The sequence below is a fragment of the Aotus nancymaae genome, unplaced genomic scaffold (assembly GCF_030222135.1).
Source record: "Aotus nancymaae isolate 86718 unplaced genomic scaffold, 86718_ANA_hifiasm-v0.15.2.pri h1tg000062l, whole genome shotgun sequence".
NCBI lineage: Eukaryota > Metazoa > Chordata > Mammalia > Primates > Aotidae > Aotus > Aotus nancymaae.
The window spans coordinates 22,782,863-22,806,151 of record NW_026988476.1 but is presented as its reverse complement, the minus strand read 5'-3'; the positions used below and the strand labels follow the sequence as shown (position 1 = coordinate 22,806,151).

The following is a 23,289-nucleotide window of genomic DNA, read 5'->3' as shown; positions in this document are numbered from 1 at the left end:
ACACTCCCTACATCATATACTTTTAGTCAAGCATCCATAGATACCTAAAGAGTCCTTGGATGAGCTTGGCAAACTATACATTTCCTGAAATTATAGTATATGCAAAATTGTGTGTATAAGTATGTTAGAATTTTTCCTGGAAGAGGGTCCAGACCTTTACATCCTCAACAGGGACCTATCATCTTACATAAATCAAGAAAACCAAGTTACATATTAGCAAATATTACTTTTAATAATACTCTTTAAAAAGTTATGGATGTCATGTATATTTTCAGTTAGCCAACAAAGAGCTTAATCACAGTAGATCAAGAATATGTAAATACTTCCTGGAAGGAGTAAAGTATAGACATACCCAAACATCCACGTTTTATTTAAGAAGATGATCTTATCAACACCAAGTATGTGTATTATTTTAAAATAATATTCAAAAATCCACAATCCATCTGGGTTATCAAATAGTTTACTTACTAAAGAACCTAAAGGACCACAGTAAATATACTCTTAGAAAAGACAATAGGCCAGGCGCAGTGGCTCTCACCTATAATCCCAGCACTTTGAGAGGCCAAGGCAGGCAGATCATGAGGTCAGGAAATTGAGACCATCCTAGCCAATGTGGTGAAACTCTGCCTCTAATAAAAATACAAAAATTAGCTCGGCATGGTGGTGAGTTCCTGTAATCCCAGCTACTTGGGAGGCTGAGTCAGAAGTTGCAGTGAGCTAAGATTGAGCCACAGCACTCCAGCCTGGTGATAGAGCGAGAGACTCCATCTCAAAAAAAAAAAAAAAAAAGACAAGACGAGAATATATATGTAGGAGAACCAAATCAAACAGATTTTATTCAACTTTTTAGATAAAGAAAACAAATGATACAAAATAATCATAAGAAATGCTTTCTTATACCACCATCTCAATCCACTTTCAATGTTTTACAAAATGCTCACGCAGCAAATACGAAAGGCTTCAACACACTCTTCCTTTGTAACTTGCTGCAATAAATGCAATATTAACATACAAATTTCTTCTGTATTTTAAAAATTGAGTTACTAATTTTTATGTTACTCAGACATATTTTTATTCATACACTTTTAATGACATCATTGCCAATACATACATTATTTTCTTTAATTTGATTTTTACATTAAGCCAACATCTGTCATGCAGCCATCAAAAATCTTACAGTAAATTACACAGGTTTGTAGTCCAATTTAGACTCTAGCTTCTTAGAATCAGCCACTTTTCTGACTGCTTTCATGAAGTCTTCCTGTACTACAAAATCATGGTCAGCACGAATTGCAAACATACCTGTGGAGAATAAAACAACATGACTGCTATCTATCATATATGAATTATATGTTCATTATAATTAAAACAATATAATTCTACGGAATAAATGTGAAGCTTAGCTTTATTACTTCTGAGCCAGTAGTTCTAATTTGCTAAAAACCACTATCTTTCTTCAATTAAAATCCACAGCTGTGGTGTGATTATTTTCCAAAACAAAAACAGGTGAGACCATTATGCGAATATTTACAATCTGGTTCAAGGCTGGGCACAGTGGCTTACACCTGTAATCCCAACACTTTGGGAGGCCAAGGCGGGCAGATCACCTGGGCTCAGGAGTTCAAGACCAACCTGGGCAACATGGTGACACCACATCTCTACTAAAAACACAAAAGTTAGCTGGGCATAGTGGTGGGCATCTGTTATCCCAGCTACTCAGGAGGCTGAGGCAGGAGAATAGCTTGAACCCAGGAAGTGGAGGTTGCAGTCAGCCAAGATCACACCACTGCACTCCAGTCTGGGTGACAGAGTGAGACTCCCTCTCAAAAAAATAAATAAATAAAATAAAATCCGGCTCAAATAGTCCCTGTAGCCAATTGTAGCTCTTAATAAAAACAAGCATAAGAAACCAAAGCAAACCAAAACTACCAACAACACATTTCAAGCATAATTTAACTTGACAGTAAGCAATTTGCTGAAGGTGCACACTTACAGGCAAAGAAAATCTTAAGTTTGATAGACATTCTTTGTTAATAATCAAAAACTTTGGCCAGATACAGTGGCTCATGCCTGTAATCCCAGCACTTTGGGAGGCCAAGGTGGGCAAATCACGAGGTCAAGAGATCAAGACCATCCTGGCCAAAATGGTGAAACCCCATCTCTACTAAAAATACAAAACTTAGTTGGGCATGTGGCGCAGCGCCTGTAGTCCTGGCTACTCAGGAGGCTGAGGCAGGAGAATCACTTGAATCTGGGAGGCAGAGGTTGCAGTGACCCAAGATGGCGCCACTGTACTTCAGCCTGGGGACAGACTGAGACTGTCTCCAAAAAAAAAAATAAAAAATAAAGAACTTTGAGAATAGGGAATTATACAGAAAGCCAACAGTGGGTTTTAGCAAAAATCAGAGTCATTATTCATGTATTAAAATTGACCTAATTTATATACAAATTGATACTCTATTTAATTCATATTTGAGTATCACAACTCAATTTTTTCCTTCAAATTTTTGATAAGTAACTTCTCAAATACTATTTGACAAAGGGGTAAAAGTTTCTTTCTATATAGTTTTTTACACATTAGTTGTGTCATGGATATGGGTCCCTGATTTTGAGACAATCCTAACTCATGATAAACTAAAACTTATCAGGTTATCACTATCAACTAATTAAATGAATTGTAATATTTCCATTGAGGATCTGCCTGTATTGAATTTTCATTTATATAAAATGAAGGAGTCAGAATAGCAGATTTCAAGGATTATTTCCTGTCTTCTTTTCTTTCTAGATTTCTACATAAGTAAACATTCTATGTTGTCCTAGAAACCAAGTGAATGGAAATGACTGATTTTTAAAAAAATAACAAAATTTCAAAACTTGTTTAGAAAGCTACAGTGAAATTAGGTAAGTTATTTTTGTAAACCTTGCATACATGGCTGTCTCCAAATCACTTTAGTGAATGAATAAATATGCAAAAGAGAGGCGTGGCCAGGCCTGGTAGCTTCCACCTGTAATCCCAGTACTTTGGGAGACCCAGGTGGGTGGATTACTTGGGCCCAGGAATTTGAGACCAGCCTGGGCAACATGATGAACTCTCTATAAAAAATACAAAAACTAGCTGGGCGTGGTGGTGCACACCTGTAGTCCCAGCTACTGGGAGATAAAAGAGAAATGATCAAGTCTGGGCTACAGGGAGTAGTGATCATGCCACTGCACTCTAATCTGGGCCAGAATGAGACTCCATCTCAAAAGAAAAAATAAAACAGAGATACATTCTATTCCAAAAAAGATAATGTCAGGACCTGAACAGAAAGGGCAACTGTAGTTGAATCAAGTGTATTTTAACTTACAGAAAAATGTTAACAAAAAATGCCTGAACTCTAATAAAAAAGCAAATAAAAGGCCGGGCGCGGTGGCTCAAGCCTGTAATCCCAGCACTTTGGGAGGCTGAGGCGGGTGGATTACGAGGTCAAGAGATCAAGACCATCCTGGTCAACATGGTGAAACCCCGTCTCTACTAAAAATACAAAAAATTAGCTGGGCATGGTGGCGCCTGCCTGTAATCTCAGCTACTCAGGAGGTTGAGGCAGGAGAATTGCCTGAACCCAGGAGGCGGAGGTTGCGGTGAGCCGAGATCGTGCCATTGCACTCCAGCCTGGGTAACAAGAGCGAAACTCCGTCTCAAAAAAAAAAAAAAAAAAAAAAGCAAATAAAAATTTCAGTATGTCTCCAGATGTGAATGTGCCCCCCCAGTTAAAAAACTAAAATTTTAATTCACACAGAAGTTATAGTTCATTTGTTATATAGAATTTACCTTGTTATATAGAACTTGTTATTAAAGAATTTACCTATAATAACTAAAGGTAAATTTGCAAAAATATGTAAGAAAAAAAAGCATATAATTGATAGCCTTTACGTTCACCTCACAGCTTTCATTTGGATTGCAATCTAACCAAAGAACTCTTCTGGTAATAATTTGGTCTGGTTTACATTTTGCAAAGAGAATGTCATAAATTACTCTAACTAGTTCAAGCTATATGATAGTTTACCTCTGAATCGGTTTGTTTATTGATAAGGCTCTGTGAGCATGATTCACCCTGATTTGTATTGACAGCATTTCTAGACCTGAACGAAGCATCTGACCTGCATATTTTTGATGCAGATATTGACTTACAGTATACCCATCAAGATACTTGTACTGGGAAGCCCTCCCTGAGCAGCCACTTTAAATACCATGTGTTGAATTTACTAAGGCTAAACATAATATGAAAAGCAAGAGGAAATCACATATTCTAAAACTTAAGAAAATCTACAACCTATAAAGTCAGTAACTATACGATAGAAATTTATTTTTTTCTATTTAAAGATTCCATATGGAAGACAAAAGCTAAATGATTCTATGTAGGGTATTAAAGGTACTTTGGGTCTGGAAATAAAAATAGATAGCATCATACAATTTTTATATACAATGTAGATGTGAAAAAAAATAGTATCACACAACACAGAATATTTAAATACATTTTACACAAATGACATGATCACATAATTCATAAATCTTTCAAAACACTGCTTATAGACTAGTATCAGACAACATACATGATCCATTTTGCAGCCGATACCTCTGGTGCTGCCCATTCTAACTCCAGCCACAGGTGTGGTAAACAGTTCTGTACAGCCTCAGACTTACTTCAGGGGGCCAGTGTTCTATTACATGCCTCTCCTTCCACATTCTGCCCTAAGGCATCTAGAAGTGCAAAGGAGTTAACACCACCCAGGGCAAAACTCAACCAATGAGGGATGAGTACTGGTAAATAAACGTTCTAGTCTCCCAACCTTCAGCTGGGTGATCCTGGAAGGCATTCTGCATGTTTCTGTGAGATCTAACCCCCCTTTCCTACAGCAGCTACCTCAGTAGTGCACCCTCATGTTAGCTTTCCCTCTTTCCATCTCACTTACCCTGTTTCTCCTGTTCCTGGAATTAATTCCTAAAAAAAAAACCATGAACCCAAATCCTTGCAAAGTCTAGGCTCTGCTTTCGGACAAACTCAAAACAGTTTTAGCAAATTTTAAAAACCAAAATCAATAGTTAAACTGTACTTTAAACCCTTACCTGCTTCAGTACAAACATTTCTCAGGTCTGCTCCATTAAAGCCATCTGAAAGCTTCACAATTGCTTCATAATCTGTTTAGAAAAAATACTGGAAATTAGTTTTTAAAATTAGACCTTTTCTTGATTTATGCCCACATGGAAAATTTAAACTGAAGAGCTCACTGTGAATTTGATCAGCTAGACATCACCTCTGTTAATATTCCACAATATTAATATCCCAAAACTAAGACTTCTGTTAAATAAACCAGCACTAAGTAGAATTAGATACACCCCCAAAACTTTAAAAACAGAAAATATCACCAAAATCTGAAAGTATCTTAACCTATTTTTTTCAATATGGAATTTTGCTCTTGTTGCCCCAAATGGAGTACTATGGTGCCAAATGGCGCCATCTCAGCTCACTGCAACCTCCACCTCCTGGGTTCAAGCGATTCTCCTGCCTCAGCCTCCCGAGTAGCTGGGATTACAGGTATGCACCACTATGCCCAGCTAATTTTTTGCATTTTTAATAGAAACGGGATTTTACCATGTTAGCCAGGCTGGTCTCGAACTCTTGATCTCAGGTGATCTGCCTGCCTCAGCCTTCCAAACTGCTGGGATTACAGGTGTGAGTCACCACACCCGGCCCTTAAACTATTCTTATATAATGAAACAGCTATGCACATGTGAACTCCAAATACCTGTCAAGTTATGACTCTCATCAAAAGTGCAACCAAATCTTTAATTTGAATAAACCTATAACAGTCAAAACCAATTATAACAATGGAATTGACTTTGTTTACTTTAATCACACAAGCCAAATATAAAGTACAGCAAAACTGAAATGTAATCATACATAATTTTGTCACATGGAATTTTAAAATGCTACAATAGGCATTAGCCAGCTTTTCTGGTTTCTGTACAAGATTCAAGTGGTGAAGTACCAGATCTATGGTAGCAGTAATAAAGTGAGTTCTCCACCCACTCACATAACAGACATGAATCAAACAGCTGTAGGTTTAGGGTAGCAGCAATGGATCTGACACAGAATAGGAAGAGAAATAAGACAGCACAGGCTACTACAGTGTGAATAACTTTGATGATACACTCTTTGGTCAGAAAATATAGGGCATGTCGATTTCTATTTGAAATCACGCAGATAATTCATGAATTGTCAGGTTTAAGTTCATTGTAAGCTTCCTGAGAGCAAGAATTTCCAAGGCTAGCACAGTATCTGGCATCAAGGAAGAGCTCAGTATTTGTGGAAGAAACCTATACATTTACATCCTTTGTTCAGTCTTTCCAGCTCAAAACCCTCTAATAGGAGCAATGAAGACAGTGAAAGGCAACAATCAGCTATTTGTCATTATTTTGGACCATTAACTTCTGAAGAGTTTTTAAGGCTGCCTGGAAATTATACTAGATTTCCCTAGTCTGGAGGTCAGCAAACTTTTTACATAAAGGGCCAGATAGTAAATACTTTATGCTTTGCAGGCCATATGGTTTCTGTTATAACTATTCAACTCTGCTATTACAGTAGGAAAGCAGCCATAGACAACAGATAAATAAATGAGCATGCTGGGGTCACAAGAAAACTTTGTTTCCAAAAACACAAGGCAGGCAGAATTTGGTTCATAAGCCATGTTTTCCACAGATAATGACTTTATACCTTCTCTTCTGTCCTCAAATCTCTAAGAATACTTTCCTATTTTCATTCTGAACGTGCATTTTATTTCACTGAGAAAATAGAAGCATGCAGAAAAAAACACTTCTACAAGTTCCTGTACTATCTGAGAACCTGTCATCATCAGCGTCTATATACTGCCTTTCCTCCATTCTCATAAATGAAAAGTGCACATATATATATAGGGTCAATCCCTCTTCAAGAACATTACCAATTTCTCTTTATCCTAGATCATTCCCAACAGCATTATATATGTTTTTTAAAAAGTGTTATAAACTCTTCCATCTTTTTTTAAAAAGAATTTTTTTTGACAGAGCAAAAAATTAAAGAGTTAAATTCAGCAAATAGCTATTGAGTAATTTAACTGAATTCCAGCCTGGGCAATGGAGACTCACTCTGTCACCCAGGCTGGAATGTAGTGGCGTGATCTCAGCTCACTGCAATCTCTGCCTCCCGGGTTCAAGTGATTCTCCTGCCTCAGCCTCCTGAGTAGCTAAGATTACAGGCATGTGCCATGACACCCAGCTAATTTTTGTATTTTTAATAGAGATGGGGTTTCACCATGTTGGTCAGGTCGGTCTCGAACTCCTGACCTCCTGATCTACCCACCTCAGCCTCCCAAAGTGCTGGGATTACAGGCGTGAGCCACCGCACCCAGCCATAAACTCTTCCATTTAAAGAAAACTCTGCCAAATCATCATCTACATTTCCCTTCCACTTCTGTCTCCTATGCAGAACTCTTAAAATAAACGTCTAAACTCAATGCCTCTCCCTCTCAATCTCTCTGAAACCCATCCAGAATAGGCTTTTACCTCCACCATTAACAAGAAGCTACCTTTGACAAGATTACCAATGACCTCCACATAGTTAAATCCAAAGGTCTACTCTGAGAACTCTTTATCTGACCTATTGTCAGCATTTTACAGGAATCAGTTGAAACAAAAAACAAAACACAGGCCAGGTACAGTGGCACATGCCTGTTATCCCAGCACTTTGGGTGGCCGAGGTGGGCAGATTGCTTGAGCCCAGTAGTTCGAGATCAGCCTGGGCAACATGGTGAAACCCCATCCCTACAAAAAAATAAGCCAGGGTTGGTGGTGTTTGCCTGTAATCCCTGCTAATCAGGAGGCTGAGGTGTGAGGATCATTTGAGCTTCGGAGGCAGAAATTGCAGTGAGCTGGGATAATACCACTGCACTCCAGCCTGGGCAATGGGGTGAGACCCTGTCTCTAAAAAATAAATCACCTTCTTGGTAAGGCCTTCCCTGTGCCAATCCTCCCATCATTTAAAAATGTACATCTTCATGCTTGCTCCTAGCATTTCCCTAATTTCCTTTTTTTTCCTCCCTTCAAACAGGGTCTTGCCAAACTAGAGTGCAGTCACATGAACATAGCTCTCTGCAACCTCAAACTCCTGGCCTCAAGCAATCCTTTTGCCTTGGCTTCCCAAAGCATTAGGATTACAGAAGTGAGCCACTATACCCACCACCACTTTCCTGCTTTATTTTTCTTCATAGCACTTATCACCATCTGTTATACTTTGTTTTACTCACTTTATCTGTTTTCTCCTAACAAGAATATAAGTTCTCTAATGGTAGAAATCTGTTTTGTTCCTTGCTATATCGTCAGCCCTTACAAAACACTTACAATAGTTCCTAGCATACAGCAGATGTTCAACAACTATTTGCAGAATTTAAAACCACCACATTTGCTAAATTTAAAATCAGATTTGGGAAACTATCAGTAGTATCTAACAGTATTTTTCTTCATTTACCAAATGTAAATACATGTAAAATAGATGTCTTCCGGCCAGGCACAGTGGCTCACGCCTGTAATCCCAGCACTTTGGGAGGCCGAGATGGGCAGATCACGAGGTCAAGAGATCGAGACCATCCTGGCCAACATGGTGAAACCCCGTCTCTACTAAAAATACAAAAATTAGCTGGGCGTGTTGGCGTGCGCCTGTAGTCCCAGCTACTCAGGAGGCTGAGGCAGGAGAATTGCTTGAACCCGGGAGGCAGAGGTTGCAGTGAGCCAAGATCGCACCACTGCACTCCAGCCTGGCACCTGGCGACAGAACGAGACTCTGTCTCAAAAAAAAAAAAAAAATAGATTACTTCCTTACCTATTTCACCATGCTTTGTAATGGGACCTGCATGGATTTTCAGTATGTCTAATCTTGCTTGTTCATTTGGCAAATCAATATCTGAAAATAAAAAATTATTTTATAGTTCAGTTTTATTTTTTTAAAATACAGTGGAAGGCGAAGTATGGTAAGAGAAATGGACACAAAGGGAAATGAATAGTAGGTAAAGAAGCTTAACTCACGTATTTTTCTATCTAATCTTCCTGGACGCAGCAAAGCAGGATCCAGTGTATCCGGTCTGTTTGTAGCCATGATCATTTTAACTCTATGCAGAGTATCAAATCCATCCATTTGATTCAATAACTAAGAATATTAAAAATCAGATTTTACAAAACATTCTAATCACTAAAAAAAACAGCACACACCTTTTATATGTCTAATACCATGAAATGTATTGTCTACAGATAGATATGTGACCTTTAGAATGGGTATCTGATAGAATTCTACTTCTTTCTCTCTCTTATATAAAGGGATATACTTTCTAGCCTCAAAGTTCTAAGCTAGATTATGTACCTTTTAATAGCTATGTATCTTTTTATAGCTACCAAGTAGTTTTAATAATCTGAAGACTTCCATCATGTCAAGAATTATGAAACTAAACTATGTGGATTTAATTTCCAATGTCCAAAATTTTATCATACAATTATTCTTTAAAATAAAAGCTAATAACAAAATCCAATATGTAAAATGCTTATGATATGTCAGATACAACATTTATATTAGGATAACTGGATATAAAGATTTTTCTACAAATTTGATAATAAACCTATATATTTTTTTTTTTTTGAGACAGAGTTTCACTCTGTCACCCAGGCTGGAGTGCACTGGCCTGATCATCGCTTACTGCAACCTCCACCTCCTAGGCTGAACTAATCCTCCCGCCTCAGCCTCCTGAGTAGTGGGGACTACCATTTTTTTTTCTGGGATGGAGTCTCGCTCTGTCACCCAGGCTAGAGTGCAATGGCATGATCTCAGCTCACTACAATCTCTGCCTCCCAGGTTCAAGCAATTCTCCTGTCTCAGACTCCTGAGTAGCCGGGATTACAGGTACGCCCCACCACGCCCACCTAATTTTTGAATCTTTAGTAGAGATGGGGTTTCACCATGTTGGCAAGGCTGGTCTTCAAAGCCCTGACCTCATGGTCTGCCAACCTGGGTCTCCCAAAGTTCTGGGATTACAGGCATGACCCACAGCGCCTGGCCTATTTTTTCAAATAATTCGCCTGGCCAATTTTTTCAAATAATTCTACTGTACATAGAAATACTGAAAGACACAAAAAATATTATTTTCAATTTCTAAAGTTTTCTTGAACAAATAAAAAAACTTTACTGTATTTAACAAACTCTAATATAGCTAGTCTGACAATATGTGTTAGTTGATGACATATTAGTTACTTGAATAAAATTAATATTTGTGTCATTTTAAAATATCTCAATTTAAAGTTTCTAAGAGAATTTACAATTTCAAAATGCTATGCATCTTCTGAGAAGATCTTTATAATTTATGAAAAGAGATTTTTCAAATACTCCTAAGAAGAAAGAATTTGACACTGCATTACCAATGCTACCTAGTTTCTATTTCAAATGGGAAAATGTATTTGGACTCTTGCTATCACTTTCACAGAATTTGGAGTGGGGAAAGGTAAAACTGGAGGAAGGCTTTATGTGCATTCTTTCATTCTGTCATCTATCTTCTTCAGTTACAAAAATTATTTTACTTGCGTCAGTCTCAGCACCTCATACATAATTATATCTCATTTATTGCCAACAGTCTTAATATGACCATTACATAAAATGTCTTAATAAAACTACCATAAGATCACCTTCATAAGAATCAATTTAAATATATGAATGGCTGATCTGCTCAAAAAACACAGAATAGTACAAGTATACAACAAACAGAATCTGGCAGATAAGTCTTATTTTCTAGTAGTCATTTTCTTAGAGACACATGTTTGTTCCTGTTAATATTTTCAAATTTCATATTTCATTTAAAATGTTGTATATATTTTGACTTTCAAACATGAAATATTCAGTTCTTCATTTAATAAATATTGGTTTCTTTATAAACCCCCTTTACCAAATATTACCTCCATTAAAGTCCTCTGAATCTCTCTGTCAGCTGAAGTACCCTCAGAAAACCGACGACCACCTAAAATAGTAGATTTGGAAATGTATATGCATTACTCTTTTCCTCTATCACCATCATTTAAGGAAACAGAACATAACAGTCTGTGGCTTGAAACATTAAGATAAAAATTAAAAGAGTAAAATTATGCTGACAAAGTTAGACTTGAATCTGGTATAACATTTCTCATTTTGTTAAAGTGAAAGGTTATTTATTTTATTATTATTATTATTAAACAGAGTCTCGCTCTGTCGCCAGGCTGGCGTGCAGTGGCATGATCTCCACTCACTGCAACCTCCACCTCCTGGGTTCAAGTGATTCTCGTGCCTCAGCCTCCCGAGTAGCTGGGATTACAGGCATTCGCCACCACACCCAGCTAATTTTTGTAGTAGAAATGGGGTTTCGCCATGTTGGCCAGGATGGTCTCGATCTCCTGACCTCATGATCTGCCCGCCTCAGCCTCCCAAAGTGCTGGTATTACAGGTGTTGAGCCACCACACCTGGCTGTGAAAGGTTATTTATTAAAACTGGTTAAAGTAACACTTAATTCATTGTGGTATTTATTTCATACAAGTAACAATTATAGGTTAACAGAGGGGGAAAAGGTTCTTTTACATTAAAAAGAAAGGTCCTAAAACTTTCAAAAAGAGTGTTATTCTTACCAATAGCATCTATTTCATCCATAAAAATGATGCATGGTTGATGGTCCCTGGCATAATTAAACATTTCTCTGATCAAACGAGCACTTTCACCAATGTACTTGTCTACAATAGAACTCGATACAACCTGATTAAAGAAAAAACAGTAAGGTAAATATGAGACAATTCAAGTAAAATTAAATTTCAGTAAGTACAAAATAATCTTCCCTTTACCTTTAAGAAATTGCAGTCCAACTGGCTAGCAACAGCTCGTGCCAAGAGTGTTTTTCCCGTACCTAAGAATGACAAAAGAAGTCTTAATTAGATGATAAGGTAGAAAAAATTTGTTTTGAGATAGGCAATCACTCTGTTACCCAGGCTGGAGTGTGGTGAGATCACAGCTCACTGCAACCTTGACCTCCCAGACCCAAGCAATTTTCCTACCTCAGTCTCCCAAGTAGCTGGGACCACAGGCATGTGCCATCACACACAGCTAAGTTTTTTTTGCTTATTTGTTTGTTTCTCAGAGACTGGGTGTCTCTGTGTTGCCCAGGCTGGTCTTGAGCTCTTGGGCTCAAGTGATCCTCCCACTTCAGCCTCCCAAAGTGCTGGGATTACAGGCAGGAGCCACCATATCCGGCCTACGCAAAACAAATTTTTAAAATCCTTTTAAAAATATAATCGTTTGGCAAGTAAATTTTCCAAAATGAAAGCTAAATCCTAAATAGAATTTTCATTTAAAATTCCAAAGTACTGGCCAGGTGCAGTGGCTCATGCCTGTAATCTGTAATCCCAGCACTTTGGGAGGCTGAGGCAGGTGAATCACAAGGTCAGGAGTTCAAGACCAGCCTGGCCAAGATGGTAAAACCCCATCTCTACTTAAAAAAAAAATACAAAAATTAGCTGGGCGTGTTGGTGGGTGCCTGTAATCCCAGCTACTCAGGAGGCTGCGGCAGAGAATCCCTTGAACCCAGGAGGCAGAGGTTGCAGTGAGGTGAGATCATGCCACTGCACTACAGCCTGGGTGACAGAGCAAGACTCTGTCTCAAAAAATAAAAAATAAAAAAAATAAAACTTCCAAAGTACTTCTGCTCTCAATATTAAAATTTTAATTAAAATATGTGTTATAACTTTTTACAACCAATTTTAAATTGATAATAAATAAATTGTTTATAGGGTAAATTATATGTATATATTGAAGAATGATTAAATCAGGTGAACCAACACAACCATCACCTCATATGCTTATCATTATTTTGTGGTTAGAACATTTAAAGTCTACTTCCAGCAATTTGAAATAGCTAACACATTATTAATTATAGTCACCATGCTATCACTAGAACTTATTCTTCCTAAGTGAACTTTATATCCTTTGACCAACATCTCCCTTATCCCCATACACCACCACAACTTCTGGTAACCATTCTACTCATTTTTATGAGTTCAATTTTTTAACACTCTAGATTCATCCATATTGTCACAAATGGCAGTTTCCTTTTTAAAGGCTGAATAATATTCCAATGTGTATATTTACCACATTTTCGTTATTCATTAATCCATTGATGGGCAATTTTTAAGCTGTTTCTGTATCTTGACTATTGAGAAATAATCATGGGAGTACAGGTATCTCTGATACACTGATTTCAATTCCTTCAATACACAGGAAGTGGGATTGCTGAATCATATGGTAATTCTATTTTTAGTTTTTTGAGAAACCTCCACACTATTTTCAAAAAATGGCTCTGCTAATTTACATTCCCACCAATAGTGTACAAGGGTTCTCCTTTCTCTACATCCTTGCAAACACTTGTTATCGTTCATCTTTTTCATAATAACCATCTACTTACAATATGGACTATGATAGAAACTTCTGTTACACTAAAATACATTGGTCTATCCTCCACACTGACTGGATCTTTTACCTATGAATATTTTAACATCAAGCACTGATTATTTGGAAACTACTGGTTCAGTGAGTTATGCAAATCTTCCAAATGTTGACATTTTTCATTATACAATATTGAAAAATTTTGTTATTCTCACCACTTATCTCATCGGAAAAGTCTTTATTAATATATTAGAAAGCTGCCATGGCTGCGCATTGTGGCTCATGCCTGTAATCCCAGCACTTTGGGAGGCTGAGGTGGGCAGATTGCTTAAGCTCAGGAGTTCAAGACCAGCCTGGGCACTATGGCAAAACCCTGCCTCCACTAAAAACACAAAAATTAGCCCAGCATGATGGCACACAGCTGTAGTCCCAGCTACTCCAGAGGCTGAGGTGGGAAGATCACCTGAGCCCGGGAGGCAGAAGTTGCAGTGAGCCAAGATAATCACGCCACTGCACTCCAGTCTGGGCAACAGACTCACACCTGTAATCCCAGCACTTTGGGAAGCCAAGCGGGATGGATCATGAGGTCAGGAGATGGAGACTATCCTGGCTAACATGGTGAAACCCCGCCTCTAATAAAAAAAATTAGCTGGGCGTGGTGGCACGTGCCTATGGTCGCAGCTACTCAGGAGGCTGAGGCAGAAGAATCACTTGAACCTGGGAGATGGAGGTTGCAGTGAGCTGAGATCGCACCACTGCACTCCAGCCTGGGTGACAGAGCAAGACTGTCTCAAAAAAATAAAAAAAGAAAGAAAGAAAGAAAGAAAGAAAAAGCTGTCAACCATAGTGTCAGATACATGTTTTAAAAAATTCTAATTTTCACTTGACAGCTCAAATTTTATCACTGGCAACAGATGATGTCAGTTGTTTAACATGACAGGCTCAATTTGTTAACTTTAAAAAAAATGTGCGCCAAATAATCAAAAACCAGTCTGAGTAGTCAATAACTAATAACCAGTAACCAGTCTGATAACTGTAGCATGTCTGTAAATGGTCCATTCAAGTAAAAATAGTATTCCACAAAAAGCAACAAATTCAGCTGGCAACTTAAATAAACTACACAAGTGTTTTTCTAAAGACAACTATCTCATTCAATATGCAGCAGAAGTACTTTATATATATTTTCCATTTCATCACAAAGAACATTAATATTGCCCAAACATGAAGATTTAATAATATTAATAATTTTTACTGTTTCACCAAGGACTTTAAAGTGAAACTGACTTTTTTTTTTATACTGCAAGTATATGGCAATCAAGAACACAATGGCTACTAACTAGCACTATTTTGTGCCATTAACACTGATTCAGGCTACGGTGCAAGTAATTTAATTTTACCCGTGTTGCTCTTGCACCATCAGCACAAATGTCAACACAATGAAAGAGTCAAACAACATTTTAGCTTTTTGTTTTGTTTTCTGAGAAGGAGCCTCACTCTGTCGCCCAGGCTGGAGTGCAGTGGCACGATCTTGGCCCACTGCAACCTCCACCTCCCCGGCTCAAGCAATTCTCTCACCTCAGCCTCCCAAGAAGCTGGGACTGCAGATGCACAACACCACACCCAGCTAATTTTTGTATTTTTAGTAGAGATGGTGTTTCACCATGTTGCCCAGGATGGTCTTGATCTCTTGACCTTGGGATCCACCTGCCTTGGCCTCCCAAAGTGCTGGGATTACAGGCATGACTCACCTTGCCTGGCCAATTTTTTTTTATTCCTTAATTCATTCATTTTATTGATAGAGTAGAAATAATTCAATACCAACCTGGTGGTCCATATAACAAACAGCCTTTTGGAGGTATTATTCCTACACGCTGAAATAACTCTGGGTTTGTAAGAGGTAATTCTATCACCTAGAAAAGAAATTGAATGTTTCTTAAAAAGTTAGTCAAGATTTTTAATGTAATTTCAAATACTTTAAGTCAAATATCATTAGTTAGGTGTACATATCATAATTTATAATAGATCTAGACTTCTATGCTAGTTAAAACCATTTATATTAAGAGGTTTTGATTAAGATAGTTTTAAGATTGCTTAAATCTAAAAACTTTTAACGTTTTTTAAATAAACCACACACTTGATTGGGGTGATGGTTACACAGATATATAACTTGTTCAAACATATTTGAAATATACACTTAGAATCTGCATTTTTTTGAATGTAAATTATACTTTAATGAATAATTACACTGCAAAAAAATTAGTTAAGTCAAATGAACATATAAACAAAAAATACAACTCAAAAGATCTATACCAGTTTGAATTTGAAAATACAACACAAAATACTTATAAAATGGGAGATGGATTTGATAACTTATACCAAGAGAAAAGGTATATAAAATTTTTATCTGTTGGTATTTTGCCAAAGCAGCTTTCAAAGAACAATATGTTCTGCTCTCAAGATTGATTCAAGGAAGCAGAGAATAGAAAGACTGAAGATCTGAAAGTCCAACTTAAATTATTTATAGTACCAGTTACTCAAGAGAGAAATTTCTATTGAATAGTTGTGTTGGGCCAGGTGCAATGGCTCATGCCTGTAAATCCCAACACTTTGGGAGGCCAAGGCCAGAGGATGGTTTGAGCTCAGGAGTTCGAGAACAGTCTGGACGACATGGTGAAACCCTGTCTCTACAAATATTAGTCATATTAGTGGCACATGCCTTTAGTCCCAGATACTTGGGAGGCTGAGGTGGGAGAATGACTTGAGCCTAGGAGGTGGAGGATGCAGTGAGCTGAGACTGCACCACTGTACTCCAGCCTGGGCAAAAGAACCAGACCCTGTCTCAAAAAAAAAAAAAAAAAAAAAAAAAAAAAAGTGTGTCCATATGTGCATCAAGTGTGACTGGGAAAAGCCAGAAGAAAGAAATCAATACTCTAAACTGTCAGTCAAGTCTCTGCAGACAGTCAAGGGTACGACATGTATACATGTGATTCTCTCTTCTCCTATGGCTAATGCAGCAAATCACTGCTGAAAGCAAATTTTCACCATTCCAGGAAGCACTTGTTCTTCCTCTGTTGCCCTTTCATTAAATACAGGTGAGAACTGGTTTTTTTAATACTTAGACCAGTGCTTCTTCAACTATCATCAAAGAAAAATTTGGTTTCATAATCACTTGGAATGCTTGTTTAAATGCTAATTCCTGTGTCTACCCTCAATGCAGTTCATCAAAACCACTCAGAGGGCCCAGTAATCTTTATTTTGAATAAGTGTTCCAGAAAAATTAATAAAAACAACTGGCTTAAGGCTTAAATCAAATGATGTAAGACATTCCAACTATTCCCATTAACTCCTAAATATGCACAGCTTAATTTAGGATGAAATCCACAGGACAATGTAATTTGCTTTACAGATAACAGTTAAGCAGCTGTCTGTGCTATGAAGTAAGGCAATCCTGATTTGATTCTTCACCTAAAAGATTTAAGACAATCCTAAAGCCAGTGGTTTTCTTGAATGGTAGCAAACAGCTTTAACAAAATAAAATATTTAAGGAACAGGTACCCTACTCTTCTGTAAGAGTGGGAAGATAGTATTAATGAGGTTATGGGAAAAAACTCATCACACACATTATCCAAATATGCTCTGACCCAAGTAACTTATGATAAATCAAAACCACATGGCATCAGATTACATCAGTTATTCTTAGCTTTTTCTCCATTCCTTTGCCACAAAAAGAGCAGGATTTTTCTAACTCCAGATTAAAAAACACCAATAGAATGGGTATAGTGGCTCACACCTGTAATCCCACCACTTTGGGAGACTGAGGTGGGAGGCTCACTTGAGGTCAGGAGATCGACACCAGCCTGATCAACATGAAGAAACCCCCTCCCTACTAAAAATATAAAATTAGCTGGGTGTGGTGGCACATGACTGTAATCCCAGCTACTCAGTAGGCTGAGGCAGGAGAATCGCTCCAACCCGGGAGGCGCAGGTTGCGGTGAGCCAAGATTGTGCCATTGTGCTCCAACCTGGGCAACAAGAGCAAAGCTCCGTCTCAAAAAAAGAAAAAAAGCCAGTAATTTTCACAGCTAGAAATTCAGTGCTATTCTCTTAGCAAGAATAGTAAATGCATAATATTCGTAACTACCATTTAGACAAAAAGTACTTTTTCATCCTGTTTCTCCTGTTGAATATCCTAAAACTAGTAGTATTTATTAGCTAAGTTCAGAGAACAAAGCACACAGTACCAACCTCTCTTAATTCCCGGATCTGTTCTGATAGCCCTCCAATCTCAGAATAAGAAACATTCCCAGGGTCCTCATGAGACATGTTATAAACCAGTGGATCCACCTCTCTTGGCAAATATCTAGAATGAAAAGGTATGTATTTTTCTTTTGAAATATATCTTTTCTCTCAGCCTACTGATAGCGTATAAATGACTTGCTCATGCAAGTACCTATAGCTGATCTTATAAAGATGTGCTTAATTAAAAACTAGCAAAAGGGAAAAACTGCCAAAATATTCAGTGATCTCAAGAAGCATATATCTCAGAGAAAAATCTCCCTTTGTGAAAATAAAAGGTAGACTAAATAGAATCAGAAACCCACCTCATGATAGTTAGTGTAGTCATATCCAAAGCAACTCTTGTTCCTGGCTTCAGCTTACTTTTGTCAAGCTAGTTTTGCAAAACAAAAGATATTACATAAACACTTAAAAAAGAAGCATCACTCTAACGAGAGTTTAATATTTAGAAGCCAAATACTCATTTTTACCCTTCAGAGAGAACAAATGTCAGATTGTATACTCCATGCTAACAGAATGGCTTATAAAATAAGTAATTTAAAGTGATTTCCACCTGCCCCTTAAAACAATGCACCTTTGTGTAATCTCAGCATGAAATGTGAAATGACTAATACACAAAGCTTGAGGTGGCAATGGTACAGTGACTGTGGGAATTGCTACCAAAGCATTTATAGAAAAACTCATTAGTGTACATTTTAGGGAAAGGAAAGGGAAGTATTTTAAAGGTGTACTCTTAGCACACTGGTTAGGTAGAAAAAAAATAAAAATTAAATAAATAAAGGTGTGCTCATCAGATTTATTCTGAAATGTATGGCTTCTGGGAAGAATGTGTGTTACATGATCATGAGAGTAGGAGGAAATGCACTGTATCCACTTAGAGATTTGTATTAAAATGCTTTAAAATTAAAGCCCAAAGCCCAGTAACCATCATTCATGCCTTTGCTACATTACAGGCACATGCTGAGCACATTACACATTAGGTTGAATCACACTAAATAATTTCTTGGCATATCTGCCTAAAATTAGACGGCATCTAATAGATTCGCCTCACACTCAGGATGTTGTTACTTTTCAAAGACAAAGTTACTTATTAATAGTTTTAAAAAACTGCTTGCCAATACAATTTCAGAATCATATAAATTACTGACAACGTGTCATAAGATTTTACAAAGAGCTTCAAATTTAGGAAGATAGGTAAAACACTAGGATTAATATAACAATTAAGGAAAAAAACTGCTAAAAAGCAAGGTTACTTGGAAAAAGAAGAGAAGAGATCAATATGAAGCTATTTCAATGTTTACATCCATAGTGAATACAAGTTGAGTATTCCTAATCTGAAAATCCAAAATGCTCCACAATGTGAAATTTTTTGAGTGCTGACATGATGCTCAAAGAAAATGCTCATGGGAGCATTTCAAATTTTGGATTTTTTAATTAGGGATGCTCAACCAATATAATGCAAATATTCTAAAATCTGAAAAAAGCCAAAATCCAAAACTTATTTCTGGCTCAAGTATTTTGGATAAGGGATACTCAACTTATATATACCTTGGCTTTTCTAATGTTTTCTAGTTTTCAAATATTGTCTCATCCTCATGCAACCTGAAATATCTTAATGCCAACTTTTGGCATCCAGAAAGCCCTGAAAGGGACATAAAAACCCCTTGTCAGTTTAGGTATCTAATAGTTTGACTTAAAAAATATCAACCACTTATATACTAGGCAAAATCTTAATATGAGATTTATTCCCTGGATTAAATTCTCCCCTACAGCCACGTTCTGTGAATGTTTTAAAATCTGAACCCGAAATGACAATTACACAGAGAAAGCTCTTCCAATGAATTTAAAAGAAGTCTCTACCTAAGGACACTTCCTGTAGTACATAAATTGATTTCAGACACTACTGAATGACCTGAGGTCATTTGTTGGCATCTTTAATAACTGTAAAATAAAATTCAGAATTATTTCAACTTGCCCTACCCTAATCTAAATGACTTCATACAACACTAACTTAGGCCATGGTACAGTCTTAGCAGTAACAGTTCTGAACGTTTAAATATAAACACGGGTAACTGATCGTATCTAACACTTTTAAGTCCTCTTTAAAAATGACATTAAAGCCAGGTGTGGTGGCTCACACCTGTAATCCCAGCACTTTAAGAGGCCGTGGCAGGTGGATCACGAGGTCAGGAGATCAAGACCACCCCGGCCAACACGGTGAAACCCAGTCTCTACTAAAAATACAAAAAAAAACAATTAGCTGGGTGTGGTGGCGCATGCCTGTAATTCCAGCTACTCTGGAGGATGAAGCAGGGAAAATCATTTGAACCAGGGAGTTGGAGGTTGCAGTGAGCCAAGATCGTGCCACTGCACTCCAGCCTGGTGATAGAGTGAAACTGTCTCTCACATACACCCAAAAAAGATATTAAAATAAAATATCTATTTTCCAGTTCTAAAACACTGATTTCTAAGTCACTATTAATAGATCTGAGACAATGTAATACAGTAGAGAGTAGAGAATGCCAGGGGTCAAAGCCTATGGTTTGAATTCAGGCTTTGTTAATAACTAGCTATGCCTGAACAAATCATCCTTGTGAGTTATGGGCATAAATGCCCAACCTGTTTGCCTCAAGAATTAGAGACAATAACTTACATGAAACTGCTTTTGTCGATCAGCAAGCACTATACAAATAAAAAGTATTACCTGTCGACGACAACCCACAACATATCTTGGTCCATTTGTAGCTTTAACGATGACTAGAAGAAAAAACATAAAAGAAGTAATTGAAAAACAGAATGTAAAAAAATACATATCCACATTGATAGAGGGCTTAGTTTTATTTCTGTCCTCCAAGAAGACAATCGTTGAAGACAAACTTAAGTCTATGCAAAAATACTCTGTCTCTGCATTATTGTCATTAAAATAATATGCATTTCAAAAGTTAGAGAGAGGTGAGCTGTTTCTTTACTAATTACTAATCTAATTCACTCACATTTTTCTTCGGTTAACTGTTTAAGCACTTCACCCACAATCTAAAGAAGAAAATAAGAAGCATTACTTTTTGGCAACACCTAAATAAAAAAGCAAATTATCATCACCCTCTAATCCCCAAACTCCATTACCTACCTGCCCAACACTTTGTAGGGCCTTCAGATCATTTTCAGACTTTTCATACTGCTTGGTAAGTTCTTTTAATTGTTCCCTTACTGAAATAATACAATTTGAACATTTTTAATTGAACAGTAATCTTAATGTGTTTAAATCGCTAAATCTCACTTTAGTGTTTACTTAAGTCTATTTCACTTTACCTAAGTTTCACATCCACTATTTCAAACCATAAAAGAAACAATGCTGTTTGTAATGAGTAGGTGGCATGTACAACAAAAAAGTGTTTCAGAGAAAGCACCGTAATTTTATTTTCTTGATCGGCAACACTTGTTTAAGCACATTTTAAGTTATATTCTTAACAGATATTGACACCTTGACACTTAGGATTTACGACTACAAATCCGAATGATAATCAGTTAGACCCTTCCTCACCTCTTCACCTACCCACTTGGATTCTTCTCTGATATTCTACCCTCAAGTCAAAAAATGCAGTTCTCCACAGAATCACTTAGTTACGGTCCTCCTTCATCTAATTAAACCACTCATGCTTTTCAATGAAAATGCACTGGAAATAAAAAAGTTAAGCACTCAGGAGGTAAGGGAAATTTGTATGTCTGATACAATACAACAGGAAACACGACAAAAGACGATATGGGTTATTGTGACAACTGGAACCCTTCTCTCTTAAACTCCGCGGCCGTCTTTCACCTCCAAGAACAAGCCGATTCCCTGAGTCTCATCTCTTGTTTGAGCTTCCTTGACTCAAGCGCCTTCCCCTCTTCGAGTTCCAGGACTCCACCAACACTGCCCTCCTTGCACCCTAACCTGAGTAACATCCTCGGCCTACTTCTTCCCACTCCTCCTCTAGTTCTTTTTCATTTCCACTTCGGGGCCGCGGATGTTCTGTCACCTGGACTGGACTGGGCCATTTCTACACACGAAGGAGTGCTGCTCCCCAAGCTCAGGGCCGGATGACAAAGCGCCTTGTCCCTGGACCGAGGCCTGGTCATCTCTAAGTCTCGGTTACCGGGCTCGGCCAAAGGCTTCTACTTTGTCAGAGGCAGAAGCGAGTCGAGGCACTTGATTACATGGAAAGAAAGGTGCACTCACACTCCTTAAGACGGCCGTCGATCTCCTTGTGCTCAAGCAGCTTCTTGCGGTAGTCCTGAAGCGCCTTATCTCTAGGGTCCGCCATGATGAGAAGCCGTCTCTCATAGGGGATGCCGGGAATGGCCATGGCCGTCCGGGCGGGGGAAGGGGCGGGGCGAGGGACGAAACCCGGCCTGGAGGGGTGGGTTTGCCCATGAACCCGCCCCTTCCGGTTGGCCCCGCCTTTCTACTCTACGTCTCCCACCTCTATGTCTCGGTTCACCTAGAACGCCGGCGTACACTGAAGGGGGACTCCGCCCACACCGTCCCCTGCAGGCCGAGATGGGTAAAGCAGGACGCAGTTATCCGGTCTTCCGCCGAGAGGCCTCAGTATTAAGTCACTGCTGTCCCGGAACTATAAAAGGCTGTGTAATAAAATGAGATGGAAGTGAAGAAGGAAATGTGTAATACCTCAAAAGAGTTCCGATGGCCTGTCGACACAACACAGATGGCCTTTGGTATAACACAGTACTATCCGAGACCTCCACGTGCGGAAGTAGGCAGTTTTATTCATCCATTCAGTGAGTGAATGAGGTATTAAAAATAGATCTGCTTATGATTTGGTGGGAAATAATTAAAAAAACCTTCAGAGTATAGCAAATACTATGAAGGAATTAAAACATGGTGAGAAGTACGATGGGAAGAATTAATCTAGAGCAGATATCTGAGATGAGATGGAGCCAGCCTTGCGACAAATGAAGCAAACCTTCTAAACAAAGGAAACAAGAAAGCACAAGTCCTGGAGTGGGGTGGGGTGGCGGGATGTGGGTAGAAAGCTTGGCTCACTTCCAGGAACAGAAAGGGCAATGGTACCAGTAGCGGGTGGGTTGTAGAGATGTGGGGTACAAAATGAAGATGCGGAAGTAGGCTGAGGCAGGAACTTTGAAGTCTGATAGAACTTTCAGATATTTTTTTTTGAGATGGAATCTTGCTCCTGTCACACAGGCTGGAGTGCAGTGGCGCAATCTCGGCTCACCGCAACCTCCGCCTCTCGGGTTCAATCAATTCTCGTGCCTCCAGAGAGCTGGGACTACAGGCGCCCGCTGCCACGCTCAGCTCATTTTTGAATTTTTAGTATAGACGAGGTTTCACTGTGTTGGCCAGGCTGGTCTTGAACTCCTTACCTCAAGTGATCCTCCCGCCTCAGCCTCCCAAAGTGCTGAGATTACAGGTGTGAGCCACCACAGCTGGCCAACTTTCAGATTTTTGTGATTTGGGGAAAATTA

At 38.3% G+C, this 23,289-nt stretch overlaps 1 protein-coding gene across 2 annotated transcripts; it reads right to left on the bottom strand.

Moving 5' to 3' along the window:
* Positions 1-808: 808 nt before the first annotated feature.
* On the bottom strand, positions 809-22,140 carry PSMC6 (proteasome 26S subunit, ATPase 6). Of its 2 annotated transcripts, XM_012451041.2 has the most exons (14): positions 22,025-22,139; positions 20,933-21,012; positions 20,799-20,838; positions 20,510-20,562; positions 18,111-18,178; positions 17,755-17,869; positions 15,332-15,419; positions 11,916-11,977; positions 11,706-11,829; positions 11,006-11,067; positions 9,098-9,218; positions 8,895-8,975; positions 5,108-5,179; positions 809-1,302 (listed from the first exon to the last, which is right to left on the bottom strand). In XM_012451041.2, the coding sequence occupies exons 1-14, from the start codon at positions 22,107-22,109 to the stop codon at positions 1,184-1,186; spliced, it is 1,170 nt and encodes a 389-aa protein (XP_012306464.2). In that variant the 5' UTR covers positions 22,110-22,139; the 3' UTR covers positions 809-1,183. The 2 variants fall into 2 exon arrangements, with proteins under 2 accessions (XP_012306464.2, XP_012306465.2); XM_012451042.2 differs by lacking the exon at positions 8,895-8,975 and having other exon boundaries at positions 22,025-22,140.
* Between the last annotated feature and the right edge of the window lie 1,149 nt (positions 22,141-23,289).

Excerpts from the sequence above, each read along its gene's own strand:
- PSMC6 (XM_012451041.2), bottom strand. The coding sequence starts at position 22,109 with ATGGCGGACCCTAGAGATAAGGCGCTTCAGGACTACCGCAAGAAGCTG. Across the intron at positions 20,839-20,932 it reads CCCTACAAAGTGTTGGGCAG|ATTGTGGGTGAAGTGCTTAA; the intron begins GTAGGTAATGGA and ends TTTCTTCTTTAG. Across the intron at positions 5,180-8,894 it reads TACAAAGCATGGTGAAATAG|ATTATGAAGCAATTGTGAAG; the intron begins GTAAGGAAGTAA and ends TTTTCTAAACAG.